At 35.2% G+C, this 25930-nt stretch overlaps 1 protein-coding gene across 1 annotated transcript in view; it reads right to left on the minus strand.

Moving 5' to 3' along the window:
- Dpp10 (dipeptidyl peptidase like 10) overlaps nucleotides 1-25930 on the minus strand; it is a 666755-nt gene that overhangs the window by 495274 nt on the left and 145551 nt on the right. Inside the window, exon 2 of the mRNA XM_042685166.1 lies at nucleotides 24461-24575. Within this exon, the coding sequence (XP_042541100.1) occupies nucleotides 24461-24575 (115 nt within the window). The remainder of the gene's footprint in view (nucleotides 1-24460; nucleotides 24576-25930) is intronic.

The following is a 25930-nucleotide window of genomic DNA, read 5'->3' on the forward strand; positions in this document are numbered from 1 at the left end:
AAAAATCCATTGATGTCCACTTCTGACAGTCTTACAGATCGAAACTTGAAGTTCTTTAATTTATGCAGAAGATTTCAAACTAACAACTAAAATATTTGTAAGGCGATATCTAAGCCCTGCTCAGAGGGTTTGCTTTGAGGTACCAAAACAAATAATAGATGTCAGAATAAGAATGTAGGGTGCAAATGCTCAGAGAGAGAGGAAGAGCACTAGCTTGCTATAAGAATCCAAAGAATCTTCACTTTAAAAAATATTGTATCCGCAATCTTTGCTAGCAAGAATGCAAAATGATACACTCAATTTGGAAAACAATTGGAAATTTCTTACCAAACTAATCATACTTTTACCATCAGACAAAAGAAAGATACTCCTTGACATTTGCCCAAAAGAGTTAAAACTTACTGATCCAGAAACACATTTGCACCAAAGTTTGTACCAGCTTTATTCCTAATTACAAAAAAAAAAAAAAAAAAACCAGAAAAAACAGATATCCATCCAAGGATGGATAAATAGATTACAATATATCCAAACAATGGATTGTTTTGTAATTCATTGCCACAAATTGTGAACAAATCTGAATAAGTCAAAGATGAACCTAAATGCATGTTAATAATGGGAAAACAAACAACAACAACCAAAATCAATGGTTAAGGACAAGACTTTAAGAGCAATAAAAGTACTCAGTATAATACTATAATGTGAAACATGTCATTATATATCTAATTCCATAGAATGTATGACATCAGTGTGAACCCTAACATAAACTATGGACTTGCCTTAATTAACACCATTACCAGAAGAAACAAATGTGTTTTAGATGATGGCTTGCAATTTGACAAATCAAAGAATCTTGTTTCTAGAATTTATTTTCCAGTCAGTGAATTTGGAGGTTAATCAGAGAAACTAATTTTAATATTAAAATATACTTAATCTATAAGATAATGAGATTTTATCTAAGTTTCACAATGTTATATTATCCTGAACTATGGAAGTATACCATTATTTTATCAAACCCAAGTCTTTCAATTCTTTTTTATTATTATTTATTGTGAAAATACCATACAGAGCAGTTATAATTACATGGGCAAGGTAATGAGTACATTTCTTATCAAGCATTGTTGCCTCCTCCTTTGTTTCCCTTTCCCATCCCTTCTCATCTCCCTCCCACCCCACCCCTGGCCAAATATGTAAAGTTCGTTTTTCGACATAACGACTTGTACATCTCATTGTTGCAATGGGTTCACATGTATCCCTATTTAAATGATTTGTTTTTTCCCTTCCCTCAACAAATTATACCAACATCAAATACAGTAAAAGCAGGAGTTATATCATGGGAAGGGACATAAAACGCAACAAAGAAATCATCTTATAAATATGTTAGAAACAATCACATGAAAGAAAAAGCATTTGAATACTTATCTTGGGGTTCATTTCACCTACCATCAACTTATCTGACCTTCTCTGCTTTCAATTCTTAATTACATTTGTATAATCTCTGTTTGATATACACTTATTTATTTAATCCTATAAATTTATATAGGTGAAGTTAGGAAGTAAGAATTTGTTTATTCCAATGAAAGAGATTATGTTTAAATTATTTCACTTTTTCTCCTTTTTTTTGTGGATTGCTGTGGATCAAATGAGGGACATGAGGCAAGCATTCTACTACTGAGCTAAAATAAAACAGTCTCATGTTGTTCTTCACGTGACCATGAGCCTCTGTGTAGCCTAGGCTAGTCTGAAATTTTAAAATCTACCTGCTCAGGGCTGGGAAGGTGGCTCAGTGGTAGAGCGCTTGCCTTGCATGCCTGAGGCCCTGGGTTCGATTCTTCAGCACCACATAAGCAAAAAGAAAAAAGCCGGAAGTGGTGCTGTGGCTCAAGTAGTAGAGTGCTAGCCTTGAGCTGAAGAGCTGAGGGACAGTGTCTAGCCCAGAGTTCAAGCCCCATGACTGGACCCCCCCCCCCAAAAAAAAAAAAAATCTACCTGCTCAGACTCCTGAGTGCTGGGATAATAGATGCAGTGATTTTATGCAATTAAACACATGGCCACAACAAGTCAAGAGGTAGAACAGATGTTCTACCCTTTCTTTTTTTTCTAAATATATATATATACATATATATTATTGTAAAGATATTGTACAGAGGAGTTACACTTACATGAGTAAGTTAATAAGTCCATTTCCTATTGAGCATTGTTACGCCCTCCTTTATTTTCCCCTACCATCCCTTTACTCCACACCTCTCCAACTCCCTCCCAACCCCCTCATATTCCCTGCAAAGTTGTAAAGTTCCTTTTCAACATAATATCATGTTTGTCTCATTGTTCCAATGAGTCAACCTGTATCTTTATTTCAGCACTTTGTTATTTCCCTTCCCCTCCCCAAATTAATATATATATATATATGTATACACACACACACACACACACACACACACACACACATATATATACGTATATATATATATATATATATATATATATATATATATATATATTCAAGATGCAGGACACCAGAATCAAATACAGTGACAACAGGGAGGAAGAACAATGGAGGAAGAACATACAAAGAAACAAAAATAATTACATACTACATTATAAGTACATTAAAAATAAACAGCAAAAAAGATAAAATATCTTTATGTCCCTATCAAGATCACACTAAAGCTACCAGCACAACTATGTTTATCACAGCATTATTATATGGAACCAACCCAGATGCCCCTCAGTAGATGAACGGATCAAGAAAATGTGGTTTATATACACAATGGAATTCTATGCCTTCATCAGAAAGAATGACATTGTCCCATTTGTTAGGAAATGGAAAGACTCATAAATATTATACTAAGTGAAGTAAGCCAGACCCAAAGAAATATAGGTCTATGGTTTCCCTTATCTGCAATAACTAGTACATGTCTAGGACAAGCAGAAGAGATCAAAAGCTATGTGCATATGACCATATAACCTGATGTTCTAGCATTTTCTTAGCAGACCTTCTCCACCAGCATGCCCTGGTAATCAGAGCTCTTTTCTGTAACTCTACTTTTGAAATTTTAATAATGCTACATATTTGTAATCACATAACACCTTATTCTTTTGCTATTGACCATTTTACTCAGGAAAGTTCTCTTGAGTCATCCAATTTGTTAAGTGTATCAATAATCTATTCCTTTTGATGTCTGAATCACATTTCAGAGATGAGTGAAGCACAGTTTGAATAATCATTACACACTGAGAAGCAGTTGTGCTGTTGTTTTTCCTAGTGTTGAGCAATTATGCATTAAGCTGCAATAAATATTTGTTTCCAACCTTTCATGTTGAATATAAAATTTCCCTTTTTGAGGGAACCCTACTGCATTGTTGGTGGGAGTGTGAACTTGTTCAATCATTTTGGAAAGCAGTATGGAGGTTCCTCAAAAGACTCCACATAGAGCTACCCTATGACCCAACAATCCACTTCTGGGCATTTACCCAAATGATCACAAACAACCCAGATGCTCCTCAGTAGATGAATGGATCAAGAAAATGTGATATATATAATATATATATATATCATATATATATATATGTATATATATGACAGAATGCTATGCCTCCATCAGAAAGAATGACACCACCCCATTTGTTAGGAAATAGGAAGACTTGGAAAAAATTATACTAAGTGAATTACACCAGGCCCAAAGAAACATAGGTCCCATAGTTTCCCTTATTTGCAATAGCTAGTCTATATCTAGGACAAGCAGAGGATGTTAAGTGAAATGAACCCCAAGATAGGGACACAAGAGTTTTTTTTTTTTTTTCTTTATAGCTGTTGTTTTTAATGTACTATGTGAGTTTTTTCTTTTGTATGTTCTTCCCTCATTGTATAATCCCTGTTGACACTGTACTTGATTCTGGTGTCCTACATCTTGTATATACATTTTTCTAATGTGGAGAGGGAAAGGGAAATAACAAAATGCTGAAACAAAGATACAGGTTGACCCATTGTACCAATGAGACATACAAGACACTATGTTGAAAACCAACTTTAAAACTGGGGGCGGGGAGGGGAGGAAGGAGTTGGAGAGATAAGTATGGAAGGAACAGTAGGGAAAAAACAAAAGAGGGGGTAACAATGCTCCATAGGAAATGTACTCATTAACTTACTCATGTAACTATAACCCCTCTGAATAGTATCTTTACAATAAAATAAAACTACCTTTTTGGGTTTAATGTCCAAGCTTGCTTCACTGAATCAAATGATTGTCATGTATTTTATTTTATGTAAACGTTCTATATGGTAAAACAATTATATCATTCTACTTTTCACAAGCAGTATATAAATGATACAGTTTCTCTATATCCTTTACAGCACTTATGTCACTTTTGCCTTTAATTTCAGCCTGTAGGCACATAGTGATATCACATTGCAGTTTTCATAATTTTTACTGTTATTGTAAAGGTTGTATACAATAGGGTTATAGTTATATAAGTCAGGTAAAAAGCCATTATAGTTTTATGTTTCTCTAATAGTCGACAATGATGAATCTGTTTTAATGAGTTCATTTCTGATCTACATATGCTCTGTTCATATTATTCCCATTATTCCTATCTTGATTTTGTTGTTTTCAGAGTTTAGTGAGTTTGAAGCATTATCTATTCTAGGGACAAATCCTTTCTCAGATATGTATATTTCAAGCATTTCTTCTTTTATGTAATTTGTCTTTCAACCTCTTAAGGAGACTTTTATAAAGAAAATATATTTAGTATTTGTCATGTCCAGTTTATTAGTTTTCCCTTGTATAAATCATGCATTTGATATCAGGTATAATGCTTCTCATCTTCCTAGAACTTGAAGATTTTCTCTTACATTATTTTTCATAAAGGTCATATGTTTTATACTTTATATGGATTTCTTTGCTCCATTTTCAATCATTTCTTATTTATGTTTGATATGGACTTAAGTTTTAATATGAAGGTACTTATTTGTTTCATATGGATTCATATATTCGTCTGACTTCCGCTGCTCAAAAGCATTGTTTTCATTTTAGTGCTATATTTCATTGGCTCATGTGCCAATAACACTTCTGTCTTTCCCTTCTATTTTTGCATCATCATTAACAATTAATGATTTACTATTTAATTTGATTACTTTTAACTGTTGTTACTATCATTAAAATTATTTCCAAAAATCCTATATCTATAAAAATCAGAGTGATCATGCTTAATTATATTTTTAAGCTATTGGATTAATATGCCCCATTATATTAAAATGATTAGGTCTATATTGATGAATCAAATTACATGACACATTTAATTCAATGTAGTTTTGAACTGGTGATCTAAAATTTTCAGCTTCCCAAAGGTTTCTTTCCTCATTCCCTTTAAAATGTTAACCATATCTTTTTAAAAATAAAAGTACAACAACTTTATATATATATATATATATATATGCATATATATATATATTAATGTGTGGTACTGGGGATTAAACTTGGAGCCTTGTGTTAGGAGACAGGCACTCTCCCATCCAAGTCATGCCTCTTGACATTGTGCAATATTTTAAGAATACTTTCAGCCTTTTAGCTGCAAGAAATCTTTCCCTAACTGAAGTCTAACACTGCATGTACGTTTCCCTGACTCTATCTATCATCTTACTCTTTTTACCTCAGTTGATCCAAGATGGCACTGAGAACGATATTGCACAAGTAGAGGAGTGTCAGATCATGTACTAAAAAGTACAGTTGTGTCTGCCTTTCTCAAGAAAATTGCCTACAATATGCCATCCTGATACTCCAGATTTGTCCTCTACTGATAGCTTCATATTAAACTATTACTTAGGGCTTCAAGCGCATCCCTATTACATCTCAACAGCAAATGTTTCCAATCCTCATTGCAGCCTAATTTATAAGGAATGTGACTTAAGATAAAATCACACCTGGGGAAGCTACCTAAACAAATATTACTCGTTGGTACATTTCAATAAAATTTTCTCTGTGTATCATCCACAAAACCTTGCTTGGGAATAGAGAATCCTTGAGAGCAGTCATTCATCCCAGTCATTCATACTGAACACAGACAGAGGAGGTAGCTTAAAGGGCAAATGGTATTAGATTGCAAATCACTCTAAGTTATGTAAAGCTCTTTTCCAATTTATCCTTAGAAAAAGAATAATGAAATCAATGTCTAATCCCTAATATAAAGAAAATCTCTCTAAAATGTAGTTATCACCTCTCATTTGGTTTAGTCTTTTTACCAAGGTATCTTGATGTATACTTAAGGATAGTGATGTATCCTTCCTCCTGTTATTTTGTAACAAATATAAAACATCTATTAGGGCCTGTAATTCCAGCTGCTCAAGAGACAGAGCCATGTATATCACAGTTCAAAGTCAACCAGACAGAAATTACTGAGACCTGATCTCTAAACCAAGCTGGGTGTGTGGTGTTTCACACATGCGATCCCAGAAATTAAGGGGGTAGGCGGAATAAGTATTCTAGTTTGAGACCAACTTGAGAAAAATTACTGAGAGAAAATTCTTGGGGGAAAAAATTAAAGGAAAATGGTCCTGGAATGTAGCTTAATGTAGAGCCCTGAATTCAGTCCACAGTGCTGCAAAAACAAAAGAGCCTCTTAGGATTTAGGTCTGGAATGTCTCCCATAGGCTAAATTGTTGAAAGCTTGGTCCCTAATGCAGTGAAGTTCAGAGTTGCACCTTTAGGAAGTGATTGAATCAAGAGGTATCTGAATTCACCTATCGACTCTTGCTTGATGGGCCCATAATTTGATTGACTATTGTGAAGTGGTGGGAATCCAGGATGTGGATTACTGAAGAGAGTGAGCCTGTCAGGCATGTCTAGAGCAGCTTTGATTTGCTTCTTAGCCCATTTCTTCCCTCATAACCCCTCCTTTCTGGATCACATGTGGTCCAGAGTTAGAGCATCGATGATGTTCTACCTTCCCCCATCACGCTGTTCTCCCTTATTCTGGTCCAGAAAGAACAGAACAAAGTGGCCTCAGACTATCTACAACCATGAGTGGAAAAAATACTTTCCCTCTTTGTGTTGACATTCTCAATTATTGTGACACTGATGACAAACGGATTTACATAATGCCCCGCTGATGTGTATACAGTCCTGCACTAATGTATATATACAAAGAAGTCTGAAAACCTCATATATAAAAATCCCTCTTGAAAAGGATGTATTTGCTACCCATGTAAGATGTTATTCTTTGATCATAAATAGCAACACAAAACCTTACACAATACAGAGAAGTCAGTAATCATAAGTATTTAAAGAGCTGGGTCTTAGTCCTTATTTGGTAAACAGTTACAAAGTATAGAACTTAGTTAAATCATTCAGCTCCAGCAAATTAAATGTAGTAACTGAGCTAAAATTGAATAATTCACTCCATGTCCTTTCTCTGCTTTAGCCTGTCATTTAAGATCATAGGCTGTGATTGGTATTTCTCTGCTTCTTTCCCAAAAATCCATGCTTGCTTTGAAATGTTCTTTTGAAATAAGTTGGCTGCATAATCTTAGAATAAAAAAAAACATGTTCTTCAGTACTGAATATAAGAAAAACTAATTTATGACTTTTAGTTCTTGGTTTCTCATTCCTGAAAATAATTGCATTACTTTTTATCTAGTTTTTCTTGGTAACAGAGGTTCAGAATTATTTCCTTTAATTTAAAACCTATTTGAAGTAATTTTCTGTTAAAACAGTGACATCAAGGGGAATCTAATCAGTTTATTCAAAATTCTCAACAACAGGAATAAAGCCAATCCTTTGTATTAAGGCAACCCTCCTACCACTTTCAGCACAGCCTCGTGACCAAGACCCATTTTCCTGTCCTTTAATTGAGTCCAGATTTATTCTTTATTTCCATTTTCATTTTCTGTAGTTGGTGTCCCAAAATATGAATGACACAAATAATATATACATCAGATTTGTCAATGAAGAAAATCTCAAGTTGTTTGTCACTTTAGTATTTTGAACCTTAATTCATCCACTAAACAATAAAGAAAATGTCTATCATACCATACCCACCATATACCCCTGGAAAATTACAGTTGTTCCTTTTGTATTTGTTTCTTTTTCCTACCTCCACTCTTTCATTTTTACAATGGTTGTTTCTTAAAAGAGGAAACCTGATGACCCACAAAGCAGCTTGCATATCTAAGATTCTCTCACCTCTCTTACAGTTTACACTGTGTCTTCCTGTTTTCATCAAGGACTCCAAGTGCTCATCAAGTAAGGAAAGAACACACTTTCAGGTTCTGAAGGGCCATTATTACATTCTGTCTCAAAATTAGCATCCCTTGAATAAATAAGTCAAGAGCTTTAGGATTTACTCTTAGGTTTAATTAGTTAAATTGGTCGATTATTCAAAATGCTAATCATTCTCAAACATCTTCCTGAGACCTTTTTGAATTAGCATCTCCTGAATTTGAGTGAAAAATCTAAATATGTGAAATGTACTTGAATGCAGACTTTTTCCACTTGGCAAGTTAAGGGAAAAGTGCTTGCTCTCTCTCTCTCTCTCTCTCTCTCTCACACACACACACACACACACACACATACACACACACACACACACACACACAAACACACAAAAAAGAAAAAATTAATAAACAGAATGATATCTTTATCCTAAAGTATAATGACCTGGATTTCAGCCTCAGAGAACTGATATAGTTGTATTTAAATTCTTCCTTCATGCATGCTGTTTGCTTCTAGCTCATTCTCATAAGCAGATTTTATTTACTATTACCATACAGCAGAGGTTTTCAGTGTATGGTTTATAAATTTCTAGGACATGAGGATCATATCTTACTATGCAACAACATGACATAAATTATCACTAGCAAAGATCCAATATGGCAGACTAGAACAAGCAGCCCTTTCTGGATTCTCTGAAACTATAGAGTGAAATAGATAGAGCACAGCTTCTCAGTGTGATAGGTTACTGAGGAAACAACTGGTAGCCATTATTGAGCACCAATCAAGAGATTTCTGATTATCAGAAGAGAATAGAAGAGTTTTACACTGCAGACCCACGGTAGGTCAAGAGTATGGCAAAGGGGAGGGGAAAGAGAAGAGAAAAGGAAAATGTTAGCTTAGATCTGAGTGCTGGTGGCTCATGCCTGTAATCCTAGCCACCCAGGAGGCTAGATCTGAGGATCTGAGCTCAGGGACAGTGCATAGGCCCAGAGTTAAAGCCCCGGGACTGGCAAAAACAAACAAAAAACCCATCAACAACAACAACAACAATAAAACAACAACAAATTAGCTTAGAGTCAGACAAGGAACAGAAAGGTAGCCTGCAATTATCTGATCTGGGAACTGCACAGCATGTAGGCACTCTTGCATTTCTGCATTTTTGGTCCAGAATAGCCCTGTTGGAGCTATTCTGGAGCAAGCTCATCATCGGAAAATATATGCAATGGAATTTGGGTCAAAGATAACATAGGAAATGGAAGTTTCCCTTTAAGCCTGGCTACTCAGGAGCCTGGTCAGCTAAGAGGGACTTGAGAATAAGCAGGCTCCTGCATGCTAGGATGGAGTTTGATAACCACCAGTACACGTGGTGCAGAGGAAAGCTCAGGAGCTGTGGTGCCCACTGCCATCTAGCATACTTGTTCGCCCTTCTTCCCATGTGCACATCATGAGCAAGCATGGGATCCTAACTTGGAATTTAGCTCAGTGCTAGGCAATCTAGGTAGCAGATCAAGCTGATGTTTCCAGTAAATTTAATCCTAATAAGAACCTTGGTTCTGTACTAACATAAAAACAAGGCTCCTGTCTGAAACTATCCCCATTAGCAACAATAGGGAAAGTAAAGGAAACTTATATCCCTCATAATTTCCCTTCCCTCTAAAGGCGAAACAACCCAAGAAGACACATAATGAAGTGAAACTTGCAAAGATAGACTCTCCTCACGTATGTTTTGTACATATATGCAAAATATAGACATATACACATAGATTTTATATTCTTTATATTACTTTTTGTTGTTTCTTTCTCTTCCTATCCTAATACTCTTATTCTTTCATTTTCTCTGGTAGTCTCAATATCTTTATAAAAGAATGGCTTTCTCTTTCCATTTCTTTCCAACTCTCTCCTTCTATGTTGAGTCTTGTTTTTTTTTTTTAATTTTTATTTTTTTATTGTGAAAATACTGTACAGAGGGGTTACAATTACATGGGCAAGATAATGAGTACATTTCTTATCAAGCATTGTAGCCTCCTCCTTTATTTCCCCATCCCATCTCTTCCCATCCTCTGTCCATGTTGAGTCTTGTAACATGTTTTTACATCCCAGGTTCCCCTTTTTCTATCTCATTGTTTTTAAATGATTTGAGCTTACTTTATTTTTCTGTTATCACCATTCCTATAGGTATGAGAGCTGTAAGTATTGTAATTTATAATAATTACTTTTTACTCTATTTCTGTGTCTGGTTTATTCCTATTTGTTTTTGCTTTCTACTCTTGTTTGATTTCCTCTCCTTATGTGGTGCTGGGAATCAATATTTGAATATGTTGCATGGATGTTCTTTGCTGACCTTCATTCTTAGTCCCACTAAGAGCTAGCATATGATGCTTCACACACAAGCCAACATCAATTAAACAAAGTTCATAGTTCTTTACAACTCACTCCAAGGACATGGATGAAATACTAGATAAAGGATTCAAAACAATTATTTTTAAAAGTATGTAGTCTAAGACAGTACATAAAAAAAATCAAAAGAAGGCTGGGAAGGTGGCTCAGTGGTAGAGTGCTTGCCTTGCATGCATGAGGCCCTGGGTTCGATTCCTCAGCACCACATAAGCAAAAAAAATGGAAATGGCGCTGTGGCTCAAGTGGTAGAGCGCTAGCCTTGAGCTGAAGAGCTGAGGGACAGCGCCCAGGCCCAGAGTTCAGGCCCCACGACAGGACTCCCCCCTCAAAAAAAAAAAAGCAAAAGAAAGCAAACAAGAGGGGGAAGGAAAACAATTCAGGTTTAAGGAAAACAATGATAATTTCACCAAGTGATAGAGGTTTTTAAAAAATGCCAAACAGAAATCCTGGAAATGAAAGCTTAAATTAGTCAAATGTAAAATTTAGTAGAAAGCCTATCAATGTGGTAAAGGCAAGGAAATATTTTCAAGGTTTAAAGACAAGGGTGGTAGGTTAGAACATTCAGCAAATAATAAGAAGCTATTAACAGAATAGCCATGTCACTTCTGTGACATGAAGAACAAAATCATGCATTTTTGTTGAAGATGTGAAGGCATAAAGGCATAGAAAACATACTTTGTGAAAGAACAGTATAAAGTTTCTTTACTATTAGGAAGGATATAAACAGCCAGGTCCAGGTGGTATTGAGGACCCCTGACATGGTCACAAAAAACAAAAATAAAAACAACAAGAACAACAAAAATCCTCCCTACACAATATTATACTTAAAGGGCTAAGAGTACAGAACAAAGAAGGAATACCTAAAGTTACCAGGGAGAAGTACCACCTCACTCATAATGGCCAGTACATTATAAAGAGTAAATTCTTTGCAGTAACTCTGAAAGCCAGGAAAGTGTGGAGTGGAAAATTTTAAGCAATGTCCAAAATCATCAGACTATATTACCATATCCAGGAAAGCTATTTTTCAGAATAAAGGAAGAATAAAGATTTTCTGAGATAAGCACAAAGCACAGGAATTAAGTATATTAAACAGGCACAGTGGACAATACCTAAGGAATTCAACAAACAAGAAGAGGAAGATAAATAGAATCATAAATAGAAGAGAATTCAGTAATGAACAAATCACATTATAACATTAGTTAAACACATTACAATTAGAAAATAAACATTAGAAAAACAACAAAATGACAAGAATTAACCCCTACCTTCCAAATATATCCATTAAGTACCTCTTAGTTCTCCAGTTAAAAGACACAAGCTATAATGAACACTAGCCTAGGCTACATAAAATGTTCTAAGCCAGATTGGGCTTGATACCTTATCTTAGAATGTACAAACAGAAAAAAAATAGACAATCTGACTGTATTAAATCTTGTATACTCATTTTTTCTCATTTGAGGAGGGGAAAGGAAATAACAAAATGCTGAAATAAGGATACAGGAGGACCCCATTATAACAATGAGATGTACTAGACACTATGTTGAAAATGAACTTTACAACTTCTGGGGTGGGAGAAGGAGGAGTTGGGGAGGTGAGGAGGAAAGGGATGGTAGAGGAAAAACAAAGGAGGGGGTAACAATGCTCGCTAGGAAATGTTCTCATTACCTTGCTCATGTAACGGTAACCCCTCTGTATAGTATGTTTACAATAAAAAATAAATAAAAAGATCCAAAATAGTGGATTTGCATATGTAAAAGTAGAATAATGACAACTGTTTGAATTTTTTAGAAAGAGGAAGGAAGGTGGAAGATAATGTTAGAAGCCATGAGGTCCTCCAAGCAGACAGATAATCTGCTTGACTGGAAATGGCATAAAACACTACACTACACTACATTAATATATGTGTGTGTATGTTTATATATGTGTGTGTGTGTGTGTGTGTGTGTGTGTGTGTGTGTGTGTGTGTGTGTATGATGCTGGTCATGGGGCTTGAACTCAGGGCCTAAGCACTGTCCCTGAGCTCTTCTGCTCAAGGCTAGCACTCTACTGCTTTGAGTCACAGTGCTACTTCCAGTTCTTGTGTGACTAATACAAGATAAGAGTCTCATGGACTTTCTTGCCCCGGCTGGCTGTCTTTGAATCATGATTCTCAGATCTCAGCCTCCTTAGTAGCTATGATTACAGATTTGAGCCACTGGTGTTTGGTTACGCTACTATTTTTTAAATGAAAAACCAAGCAGTCAGATATTTCCTCACTGCAAGATACATACTTTACCAGGAAAAACCACAGGAAGAATGAAAGTGAAAGGATGGGAAACACTATTTGTAGCAAAAAGGATGAAGAAGCCAGGAGTACTTACACTTGTACTTGACAATGCTGATGTCAACCAGGATTAATCAGAACAGACAAAGAAAGTCACTACATTTAGTAAAGAGACAGATCCATTAAGAAGTAATATGGCTTGAAATTATATAGGAATCAAATATTGATTCATCTCATACCATCAAATACCACTGGACCCCAAGGGAAAGATAGAGCTCAGCACAATAGTTGTGAGGGACTTTACTCTCAGCAATAGATAGGTCATTAAGACAAAAGTCTACAAAGAAAGCTTAGATTTAAAATAGACACCAACAAGATAGTCCATCCAGAAGCTACAGAATACTTTTTTTTTATTTTAGCAGACTAAAATTTTGTCCAGATTAGATCATATCTTGGGGCATAGAGCAGGTATAAACAACTAAAAAAGTAATTGGAATAATTTATGTATCTCATCAGATCTTTGTTTTTTATTTAATTTTAATTTTTATTTTTTGTGAACATACTGTAGAGAAGGGTTACAATTACATGGGCAAGATAATGCGTACATTTCTTATCAACCATTGCAGCCTCCTCCTTTGTTTACCCTTCACATCCCTTCCCAGCCTCCCCCCACCCCCCATCCCCCGCCCCACCAAAGTTGTAAAGTTCGTTTTTGACATGACAACTTGTACTTCTCCTAGTTGCATCGGGTCCACCTGTATCCTTATTTAAACGACTTGTTTTTCCCCATCTCCTCCACAAATTATACCGACATGAAATATAGTGAAAGCAGGGTTTATACTGTGGGGGAGAGACATACAAAGCTACAAAGAAATCATCTTATAAATGAGTTAGAAACAAATGCATGAAAGAAAAAAACATTTAAATACTTATCTAAGGGTTCATTTTCCTAACATCATATTATCTGACCTTTCCTGCTTGACTCATACATATACTAGATATTACAAATAAGGGAAATCATGGGACCTTTGTTTCTTTGGGCTTGACTTACTTCACTTAATACAATTTTGTCCAAGCCTTTCCATTTCCTAACAAATGGGGCAATGTCATTCTTTCTGATGGAGGCATAGAATTCCATTGTGTATATATACCACATTTTCTTGATCCATTCATCTACTGAGGGGCATCTGGGTTGGTTCCATATCAAATCTTAAGGAATTCAAACTAGAAATCAATATTAAGATAAACTACAGAAGACAGAAATACATGAAAGTAAACAATACACTGTTGAATGAGTTCGTTTTCAAAATACTGTCTTGTACATCTCATCGTTACAGTGGGTCAGTTTGTTATTTCCTTTCCCTTCCTCAAATTAGAAAAATGTTTAAAAAAGAGGCAGGACACCAGAATAAAATACGGGGGAAAAAGGAGTTATACCATGGGAGAAGAAAATACAAAAGAAACAAAAAAAATTATCTAGTACATTACAAACAACACTGACAAAGAAAAAAACTTCTTGTATCCCTATCTTGGGATTCACTTCACTCAGCATCATCTTTTGTTTTTATCAGGAGTTGGGGCTTCAATTATTTTTGAGTTACTAAAACATAAACTGAGATGCAGTGTGTATTTATTTTTTGTTTTATTTATTTTCCCACTACCCCCCCCCCACCCAAAGATGTAAAGTTCATTTCCAGTATGCTGTCCTGTGGGTATCCTTGTTGCAATGGGTCACTCCGTGACCTTGTTTCAGCGTTTTGTTATTCTCTTTCCCTTCCCCAGATTAGACATATGTATATACAAGATGCAGGGTATCAAAATCAAGTACAGTGACAACAGAGAATGTGCTATAGGGGAAAGAATATACAAAGGAAACAAACAACAACAACAACAAATTTAAGTCACATGGTACATTTAAAAGAGTAACAATAAAGACAGAACTCTTGCATCTATATCACGGGGTTCATTTCACTTAGTATCATCCTACATGATTATTTTTACATGGTTTTTTAGCTTTTCAGCTCATCCAATAAGATTATCTTATATGTGTGCTAATTATTGCAAATAAGAGAAACCATGGGGCCTAAATTTCTTTGGGACTCGGTAACTTCACTTACTATGTTTTTTTTTTTTTTTCCAAGTCCTTCCATCTCCTAACAAATGGGGGTGTGGTTCTTTTTGATGCAAGCATAGAATTACATTGTATATATGTACCACATTTTCTTGATCCACTCATCTACTGAGGGGCATGTGGGATGGGTCCATATATTAGCTATGGTAAATAACGCTGTGATAAACATAGTTGTGCTGGTAGCTTTAATAAGGCCTTGTTTATGATCATTTGGGTAAATGCCCAGAAATGGGATTGCCAGGTCATTGGAGAGCTCTATGAGTGGTCTTTTGAGGAACCTCAATACTGCTTTCCAAAGTGGTTGAACAAGTTTACACTCCCACCAACAATGCAGTAGGGTTCCTTTTGGACACATCCTTTAGCATCTGTCATTATTATATTTTTTTATTATAGCCATTCTAATGGGGTAAGGTGGAACCTTTAGCATCATCTTATATGGTCATATATACATAGCTTTTGACTTTTTCTGCTTGTCTGGTAAGATTATTCTAGGCATATACTAGTTATTGCAAATAAGGGAAACCATGGGACCTATGTTTCTTTGGGCTTATTTCACTTAATATAATTTTTTTTCCAAGTCCTTCCATTTCCTAACAAATGGGGCAGTGTCATTCTTTCTGATGGAAGCATAGATATCCTAGAAAGGCCACAGGTTGGGAGAGGATCTTCACTAGCCATACAATGGACAAGGGTCTCATATCTAAAATATACTTAGAACTCAAAAAATTAAATCCCTCAACAACAAATCCTCAAAGAAACAGCAGCCTGATTAATAAGTGAACTAAAAACCTAAAGAGAGCCTTTTCTGAGAAAGATATATGAATGGCCAATAGACACATGAAGATATGCTCAACTTTTCTAGCCATAAAAGAAATGCAAATCAAAACAACATTGAGATTCTACCTTACCTCAGTTAGAATGGCTATAATCAAGAACTCTAATAACAACAGATGCTGAAGGGGATGTGGCCAAAAGGGAACCCTATTGCATTGTTGTTGGGAACATAAACTTGTTCAGCCACTCTGGGAAGCAATATGGAGGTTCCTCAAAAGCCATGCAGGTTTTAAGACACTGTTTTCCAGGAAATGCTTGCTTCCATTGCCTTGGTGAAAATCAAGAAATTACCAAGATGTCAGAGAGACAAGTACTTATTTCCTTTTTTATTTGTTTGTTTTTGTCCATCCTGGGTCTTGAACTCAAGGCCTGAGTACTGTCCCTGAATTTCTTTGTGCTCAAAGGTACCATTCTACGACTTGAATCACAGCACCACTTCCAACATTTTCTGAGTAGCTTATTGGAGACAAGGGTTTCATTCACTGCCCAGGCTGGATTCAAACCTCCTGAGTAGCTAGGATTACAGGCATGGGACACCAGTGCCCAGCTAAATTAGACATTTTTAATTAGAGGAGACATATAAAAATATATGAGATAATATTTTTTCTGGTTATTTTAAGTGTATTTAAATTTTAATTAACATATATTAGTTACCTGGAGGGAAGATTTCTATATTTTCATTCATATATACAATATATTCTATTAATCTCTTCTCTTCCTAAAACAATTTCAATAGGTTTCATTGTTCTATTTTTTATACATACAAAGTATTCACCCTCCTTGCTAGCCCATACACCTCCCACTGATACCTTCTCCAACAATAGAGCATGTTTAGAAAATAACACATAAGTAATTTTATACAGTGAAGAAGAACTGTCTTTAAATTTTACCATTGGTATTTGGGGTTTCAGTAAGTATACATCTAAAGTAAAAACTCATACAGAGCCTGGAAGGAATTGGTGGCTCACTCCTATATCCTATCTATGCAGAAAGCTGAAATCTGAGGGTTGTGGTTCAAAGCCAGCCCCGGCAGGAAAGCCCATGAGTCTGTCATCTCTAATTAAGTACCAAAAAAACTTTGTGTTGCTGTGGTTCAAAGTATAGAATTCTAGCTCAGAGACAGTGCCCAGGCCCCAAGTTCATGAGTGACCAAAAACAAACAAAAAATAAACAAAAACCCCACTTATATTTTAGATTTCAAACCATTCAGTCACTTCTTCTATCTGTTCATTTGCTTTAAGCAATCTAAAGAATTACTTCACTCCTTAAGAAAAGAAAATCAAGATCAGGATAAGATACAGCTTATCTCTTTACTTTTGTGTGAAACAATCTTGGCACATTTCTTCCCTTTAATGAAAGAATATATCTTTTAGAATGGTTTTTGAAATTTTTAGAAATATATGAAGTTAAAGCTTAGTGTTATTTTATGTCCCCCATGCCTATCAGTCTTAATCTCTAGTATACATGTTAATATTCACACTAGAACCAAAGAAGCCTAGAGTATCTGTTAAGCTTCTCTTCCTTCTTGTTGTGTGACATCAACCAATTAATGTTAACTTCTGAAACTAAAGGAGAAATGTAAAATATGAATAAGCAATAGGATCTAATACAAGTTAGTGATGCGAGGATATATAAAGTAGAACAAGTCAACAACTACATTTAGCTTTTTTTTTAATTGTGAAAATACTGTACAGAGGGGTTACATTTACATGGACAAAATAATGAGTACATTTCTTATCAAGCATTGTTGCTTACTCCTTTGTTTCCCCTTCCCATCCCTTTCCATCTGCCCCCTCCCCTCCCCTCCTCCCTCGCCTCCCCAACACCCTCATCCAAAGTTCACTTTTCCACATAACGACTTGTACATCCCATTGTTGCAATGGGTCCACCTGTATCCCTATTTAAATGATTTGTTAGTAACAAGTCAGCTTTACATGATAAAAACATCTTTTTTGAGTATAGAACAATTAAACACATTGCAACAAACAAATGTTTGTTTCTTACATTTTTTAGGAAAATGTAAGTAAACAATAGTAAGGAAATCAACTTTGATTTAAAATAGAAAAGGAACTATTGGGAAAAGAAAAAAATCCTAAGTATTTTTAATGCATTCATACCAAAGGAAATTATTTCTTATTCAATACCACAGACAAGTCTACTTTAAAAAGCAATAGTAGTTCATTTATCTGGAGAGAAATTGGGACGATCTGTCATTGTTTACTCTTTGGCAGGGTAATGATGCCTGGATAGTGCTACATTCAAATGAGTTCATCTGTGCTGTTCTTGGAAAAACAAGCAGAGAAACACTAGATTATGCCTGTCAATACAACATAATCTTTTCTTTTAATTCAACCAAATAAAATAAACAATTTGTGTGTTGGTTGACATTGTTGTTTACATGTGATTAATGCAAATCTCAAAATCTGTAAAACATTTATTTCCTGTCATAAAGGCATAATGGGAGAGTTTAATTGTTGCTTTGACATTTTAAGACACAGGTCAGATGCTTAAATGACACCTTTTAAATTATAGCTACCAGGAATATGTTTGCAACATAATATAACATGACATTTAAACTAACTATAACCAGGAGCTATAATTTTTGTAGAGCACAGTACTAACAAGAATTAACTGGCTTTGAAATTTGGTATAATAATAACAGATCAGCTGTCCTAAATCCAATAAATTTCTTAATTTTATCAAACACTCTCTGGTAAGTGATTTCTTTCCCTTTGATCTCTCTTTACAACATTAAAAGCAAATGAATTGTTTTTATGTTATTCCCCAAAGGACCAAATAATTGTATTTGTTTGCTTCTAAAATGATGTCCTAGACATGGAGAGGAAAGAATTCTTCACCTCAAAGCCATCTCTGTAGATATACATCCTGGCAGAGGAAGGAGCTCATGACAGTCCAATATCAAGGTTAATACTCTTTCTATCTACTGTGAATTTTTCACAAGTTGGCTGCCAAATTCATGCAAATCTGTTGACCTTCATGACATTAACTAGAAAATCATTCTCCTTATTTAACTTCTTATCTTATGAAAAGTTAAATGATTTGCAGTCTTCAGATATTAAATACTCCATTAAATGTTCACTTGTAGTTTTTGTTTCATTTGGTTTGTTTTTATGGAAATTTTTCTGGTTCTTGCCACTTCTTAGTTGCATGATAGGACTCAAATTAATTAAATGTAGCTTCATGGATCTAATCTTTATCTGATAACAGAGACTTACCTAATCATGCCACTCTCAACCTGCATAACTTATTTACAAATGTGCCATCTAAACCAAATTTAAACTCCTTATCTTGGTGATATTTATTGGAGTAATAGAAGGGCTAGGTGTTTCCCATTAATGTCCCTTTTAACTAAGAGCAAATTGAACTCTTTCTGCTAATGAGGATACTTCTTTTGTATTCTAATAGTTCATACAGACCAGTCTTGGGTGCTCATGTAGATAGTACTTTATAAAGGAAGAAAAAGCTGCAAAAGGAAGTAAAAACTAGATTTAACAATGAAGACAAAACATCAATGTTGAATCTTTATAATTTTCCCCTTGGTCAGCCATAGGCAAGAAGCCTCTAATGTACTAATCACAAACAAAGTTCTTAAAGGTGACAGGTCACAGTGGCTGGAGAACTCTTACAAGGAAAATCACCAGCTGAAAGGAAATGTAGCTCTTCCTTCTGCTTTTTTTTTTTTTAGGAGGGGGGGTCCGGTCGTGGAGTCTGAACTCTGGGCCTGGGCACTGTCCCTCAGCTCTTCAGCTCAAGGCAAGTGCTCTACCACTTGAGCCACAGCGCCACTTCCAGCTGTTTTTTTCTGTTTATGTGGTGCTGAGGAATCGAACACAGGGCCTCAGGCATGCAAGGCAAGCACTCTACCACTGAGCCACCATCCCAGGCCCATCCTTCTATTTTGTATACCTGCCCCCCCACCACCACATGTGACCTCCAAGGCCCAGCTATAGAAGGTAAAGCACCCAAGCTTATAGAGGCTTTAGAGGAAGAGGGAAAATGATGGTGAAATTATTCAGGAAGCTATTAGACCATTAGGTCAAAGGGCTTACTCTAGGAAAACTTTTCCAATAGGAGGTAAGATAAGTCATTCATAAAACTTTTATAACTGTATATATTAAACAAATCACATACCCATTTTGAAATCAAGCCTGTTGTTAGTTTTCTGATACTGCCAACAATGCTTGATAAGAAATGTACTTATTACCTTGCTCATGTAACTGTAACCTCTCTGTATAGTATTTTCACAATAAAAACTTATTAAAAATTAATTAAATAAATAAATACTAAGTTAATGGATTGTAAAAAGAAAAAAAGGTTGTTTTAGTTTACAATTTAGAAGTTTCCAGTCTATGGTCAGGTGGACCCATTGTTTACAGGCTTGTAACAGTACACTATGGGGAGAGTGTGGGAGTCTAGTAACAGAACCACCTAATGGCCCATGGCTAGGACGTACAAGAGGAAAAGGTCATGACCTCAAAAGTCCCTTTATTGTGCCCTAAAACCTCCCACTAGTCCTTGAGTCTTAAAAGTTCTGCCACTTACCTGAGGGGCCAAATTCGGGACTAAGCCTTTGAGAGACATTCCAGATCCAAACTGTATATTCAATTATTTTGTTAAGGACGCTGACTCAAAGAAAAATTAAAGTCATTGTGCTGCTTCATCAAATCTATTCTACTTTGAAAAATCATATATGTATATATATATACGTATGTATATTGTATGCATAATATACATGCATTTATACACACATTTACATATAAATAGATACATATGTATGTATATATGTATGTGCATGTTTGTGTGTGTGTTGGCTTTGAGGGGAAGATTAAAAACATGCAAAACATCACCTAGTCTGAAAAATTATTTAGAAACTGTTTTACTCAAAATAGCCTCACAGCATGTAGGTAACTGCTAAGAAATGCAAGCTTTAAGCATAGAAACACATGTTCATTGTAATTTTGGTTTGATTGCAAATTTTATTACCTGAGTAATTTGACACAGGTGCCTTACTTTCCGTGAGTGTAAGCATCTTCTTTGCCTTCAAAGTCTTGATTATTTTTGAAGAGTCAGTTAACTATTAAAGCATTTTATTTAAAAAGCAACTAATTTCTGAAAGAAATAAATGGTCTACTCCATAGTTAGTAAAGGACAAGTTAACTTAGATGCATTGATTAACCCTACCTTTATTTTTTTGGTTGTTGAGTTCAAGGAAGGGTGCTCACTTTTACTTTTAGAAAAGAATGACTGTGGGGCTGGGAAGGTGGCTCAGTGGTGGAGCGCTTGCCTTGCATGCCTGAGGCCCTGGGTTCGATTCCTCAGCACCACGTAAGCAAAACGAAAAAAGCCAGAAGTGGCACTGTGGCTCAAGTGGTAGAGCACTAGCCTTGAGCTGAAGAGCTAAGGGACAGCGCCCAGGCCCAGAGTTCAGGCCCACGACCGGACCCCCCCCCCCCCAAAAAAAAAAAGCAGAAGGAAGAGCTACATTTCCTTTCAGCTGGTGATTTTCCTTGTAAGTATAATTTGGCATAGCTGTGGAACCACAAGTTTCAGGGTTGGAAAAGAAAGTCTGGTGTAATTAGTGTACTAGGTCAAATTACAAGCCTACATGACCACACACACACACACACACACACACATACACACACACTTAATTGAAAGTGTGTAGTAATGATCTTGATACCCACTCATGTCCTCAAAACCAAAAGTTGAATATACTAAGATTTTTCTCTTCTTCAAGGCTGATATAAAAACAGATAAATTCTGAGTTCTTTCAGTCTATAACTCAACTCTTGAACTCCCATTTGTTGATTGTCTGGTCTTCTATGTGATTTAGATATGTTTGGTATAGGCCCAATATTATGGCCATATAACTAGTGTAGCATTATCACTGGGTCACAACTCAAGCAAATTCCTAATCACTGTTATTACACCTCCTCATATCATCAATTTACATAATGTTCCAGGCCTCTGGTAGTACAGAATTTATAAACAAACAGATGGTGAGGAAATGATTTCATTTTATATTTCATCATATCTACCAAAGATAATAGTGTAATCCAGAGACATTTTGATACATGAAATCTGTAAACTGTTAATCCACTATTCCCATTTATATAATTAATACCTTAGGAAATTAAGTCTTTGGGTTGGTGGTATATAGGTTTTCCAGATTTGTGTGCATAATTTGGAAGGAAAAGGCTGTAAGTGAAAGATATAAACAGCAGAAGTGCAAGCCAATAACCATACAACACCACACAGGATTTAGTAAGATCTGCGCATTTATCTATTGAGTAAATGAATAAATAAAAAATGAGCAATTATATCACTACAAGGATACCTACAGATTAAGTATATATTCCCTCCATTTTAATCATAGTTTCACATTGATGTCAAAGGAGATCTACATATTTAAGAAATGTACATATTTCTGGAAAATATCTTTCATATAACAATGTTTGGCATGGTTTCAGGTGGTCTTTATGTACTGAATAGTAGAAAGAGCAATATCATTAAATAATATTATCTCATTTCACCCTCATAAAGCATAAATACCAGTACAACAGATGAGTTATTTGAAAAGCAAGATTAAATACCTTCACAAAATTAGTAAAGAGCCAAACCTCAAACAATAGTGTGTTTTTATTGCAAACCCATTTCCCAAAAATAACAGCATTACAAAAAAGTATTACTATATTATAATTTTATACTGCTGGAAATTGGAAATTCTCAGTAGTTCGAATTATAGGATATATTTTTTCACATTTTAAAAAATTTTTATTTCTCATTACTAGAGCTGAATCCAGGGTTCTCATGGTTGCTCACAGATGATACTTTGCTACTGAGACATGCTTTAGTCTGGCTTTTGGAAAGTTAATTTGATATGGAGTCCTATAAATATTTTGTCCAAGCTGGCTTTAAACTGTGGTCCTCAAGATCTCAGTCTCTTAAGTTGCAAAGTATAGAAGCATTCACCACCAATTTCTGGCCATGCCAAACACTTAAGGATCCCAACATATTACTAAGAGAGTAAGAAGAAAATATGAAAGTTAATTTCTGAAACAAGGATACTAGAATAAGGTTTAAAGAAAGGAGCTAAAAAATACACAGACATTATGCCACCAGTGTTTTTCATCTGGTTAATAGCCAACAACTCAAAGCAACAACACCAAGTCATTCATTTTTTATAATTATGTAAAAATTCATATATTTAAGCCAAGTGCCATCTGAACATAAGCTCATCTTCCTGTAACAAAGCTTCTTGGCATTCTGCAGTAACTTATTAGAGGCATCCTGCTGCTCAATTATATTATTCCACAGATGGAAAAATGAGTCAGTTAGGAGAAATTTCCTGAAAAGATTGCAGAATAAACCAGTTCTCTGTTTCTTCAATTACCTCTCTGTCCTCTACTCAATTCCTCCATTCCTTAATTTCATCCTCAGGCTCTTCATACATTAAATAAAAAACCTACAAGCTGTATTTTTGGTAGTTTGTATATTTTGAAGCCAATATTTTTATTGATCAAATATTTTCAAAAATTAACAAAAGTCATGAGTAAATAAGTGACAGCTGCCATTTGTATAATTAGTCCCTATATTTATTTGAGTAAATGACTCTGAAAACAAACTCTGATTAATGACATTTTGCTCATGGTGAAATAAGTCTAACTTGCTTGTAGGGCTTAAGGAATAACACTGAAACTGTACCTAAGGAAATTAATAAATAATAAGCACTTAATACCAGGCTCCAACTTTAGAATGTCAGTTGATTTTGGAGTAGCACAATCCTATTCCCAACATAAGTGATGATTTTCATAACACTGAGGGATATAGATAGCCAGACTTTGAGGAAGACAGCTGGGAGCACTGTAGCAGCATCCCATATTTATCTACTCTGCAAGATAGGCTTTGGTTTTGGAATTTAAACCATGAATCCTTTTTCTCTGCCTTTGTTATTCAGCCCTACCAAGGATACTGCAAGTCCTGAGTATAGAAATAGTACTCATGGGAGAACTAAGTCTAGCAATAATTTCTATATTAATGTTAAGCTCTTTAAAGAATGAAGTTCAAGGATTATTGCAAGAGCAATCTGAAGGAATTCTTTAGCCACAGGAAAAAGATTCACAATGTCAAATCTTCAGCAAAGAAGAAAGAAAAGTGAACAGAAGAAAGAGGAGTCTAGCTGGAGAAGTTGAGATCACTATCCTTTCTTCTGGCTATTATTTTCATTTGGGTCCTCTCTATTTCTTTTTACATCCATATCAGGCCACTTTTAGACTCCACCCATGGTCTTCAACCCTCAATAGAATACACATGTCTCATGAACATATAAAACTGACAAACAATAAATAAATGTAGCAATAACAATCAACTATCCAGTTGGCATGCTCAATTTATTTACTTTACCCTTTCCACATCTCCCTAAAATATGTGTATAATATCTCAATTACGAAATTACTGTGCCATTTGCAAAATTTCTGATTATGCTTTATAAAAAGTCCAACCAATGCTAATGTGTCCTAAAATACCACACACTGCTACCCTCTTAAGGCATTTGAATGTAAAATTATCATCCACAATACCATGAGAAGAGAAGAATTAAAGAGAGATTACCTGGGGTTAAGAGGATGACTGACATAGTGATGAGCGAGCACACAACTAAAATCACCAGCAGGGCAATTGCAATTCCCTTCCAGTTTCTCTGTGGAGGGCTGTTACTTCCCAGTTCCTACCAAGACAGAAAAAGAGGTTTCATAATTACACATGCTCCAGAAGAAAAATATTCATAAAAGAATGATTCAGTGCATAGCACAATCACAGTTTGAAAGCTGATTAGAATCCATTTCCTCTTCAGTAATTCATTTAATTACCCAAAAATGCATATATTGTAAATGGCTATCTTTCATTGAGTGGGGGGAGGAATTTGATTTCTCTACAAGATAAACTAGCAGAGATTTTTGGCCTGCTGTCTAAATTGTAGATGGTGTTCAAATGCATTGGCTATCAACACCAGGACAAGAGCCAAAATATTTTGCAGAATAATTATGGACATAAAATGTGTCCATGTATACTTATATTTGCTACAGTATATACTATGTCAACATTTAAGTGTGAACATATTTGAAATGATACTTTTCTAACTGAATGAAGGGAAAGAAGAGAATTTGAAAAGTCATTTGAAACGTCCCTTACCACAGAGCAGTGAGAACTGGTTGGCCTAGAAGGTTCATTTAAAACTGTTTTACCCTCATTCATAACCCCTCAATGCAGGTAGTAACTAAATTAAATGAGTATTTATATAGCAATGATTAATGACATTGTCTTGTGGGTTAACCTGGATGATATTAGCACAAATATAGGACGACAGAGAAGAATGAACATGAGTTATCTTTCACTACTCTCAAAATAAAGCAACTTGTTTGTTTTATTCAGATGATCTGTATTAAGTTCTTTTGATTGGAAATGTTAAAGCTAAACTCACTAAAGCAAAGCACAAACCACATAGACTGAAAATGAATGTCAGCTTCACTTTGCAATGAAGTTTATAAAATATGGAGCCTGTCATTTCTTCCTTAAGTCTACACTTCAATCTTAGTTGATTTACTCCAAGTACAGTCTTCTTTCATCAGCAACAGCTAATTGATTTGGAGGAAAATAAAGCAAAACATGAGTGTATCCAGTTCATTACTGGTGCATAAATCATCCACAACAGAGATAGAGAAGCTTTGAATTAAACAAATATGGAATAAAAATACTTTATAGCTTGTAAATGGGTTTCTGTGACTCACAGATTAAAGCACTGATGCCAATTTTCATACCGCAATTTTGGCACAGAATTTAGCTTTCGACATAGTAAACTTAAAGAACTACACTCTCAATAAACAAAAGACTTTCAAGTAGAGGCAGTGTTTTGCAGTTTGATTTTCTCCTTGAATCAACCACACTGTCATTCTGATTAAACAAATACAGCAGAGATCAGTTCCAGCGGTTACTTGTTGCTGCTTTGTTTGGTGTATAAATGATTCTCCATACCTATCTTCAAATGATGCAAATTTTCCAATACCTCTATTATCCTACAGGTTT

The sequence above is a fragment of the Dipodomys spectabilis genome, unplaced genomic scaffold (assembly GCF_019054845.1).
Source record: "Dipodomys spectabilis isolate Male_0828 unplaced genomic scaffold, ASM1905484v1 ptg000094l, whole genome shotgun sequence".
NCBI lineage: Eukaryota > Metazoa > Chordata > Mammalia > Rodentia > Heteromyidae > Dipodomys > Dipodomys spectabilis.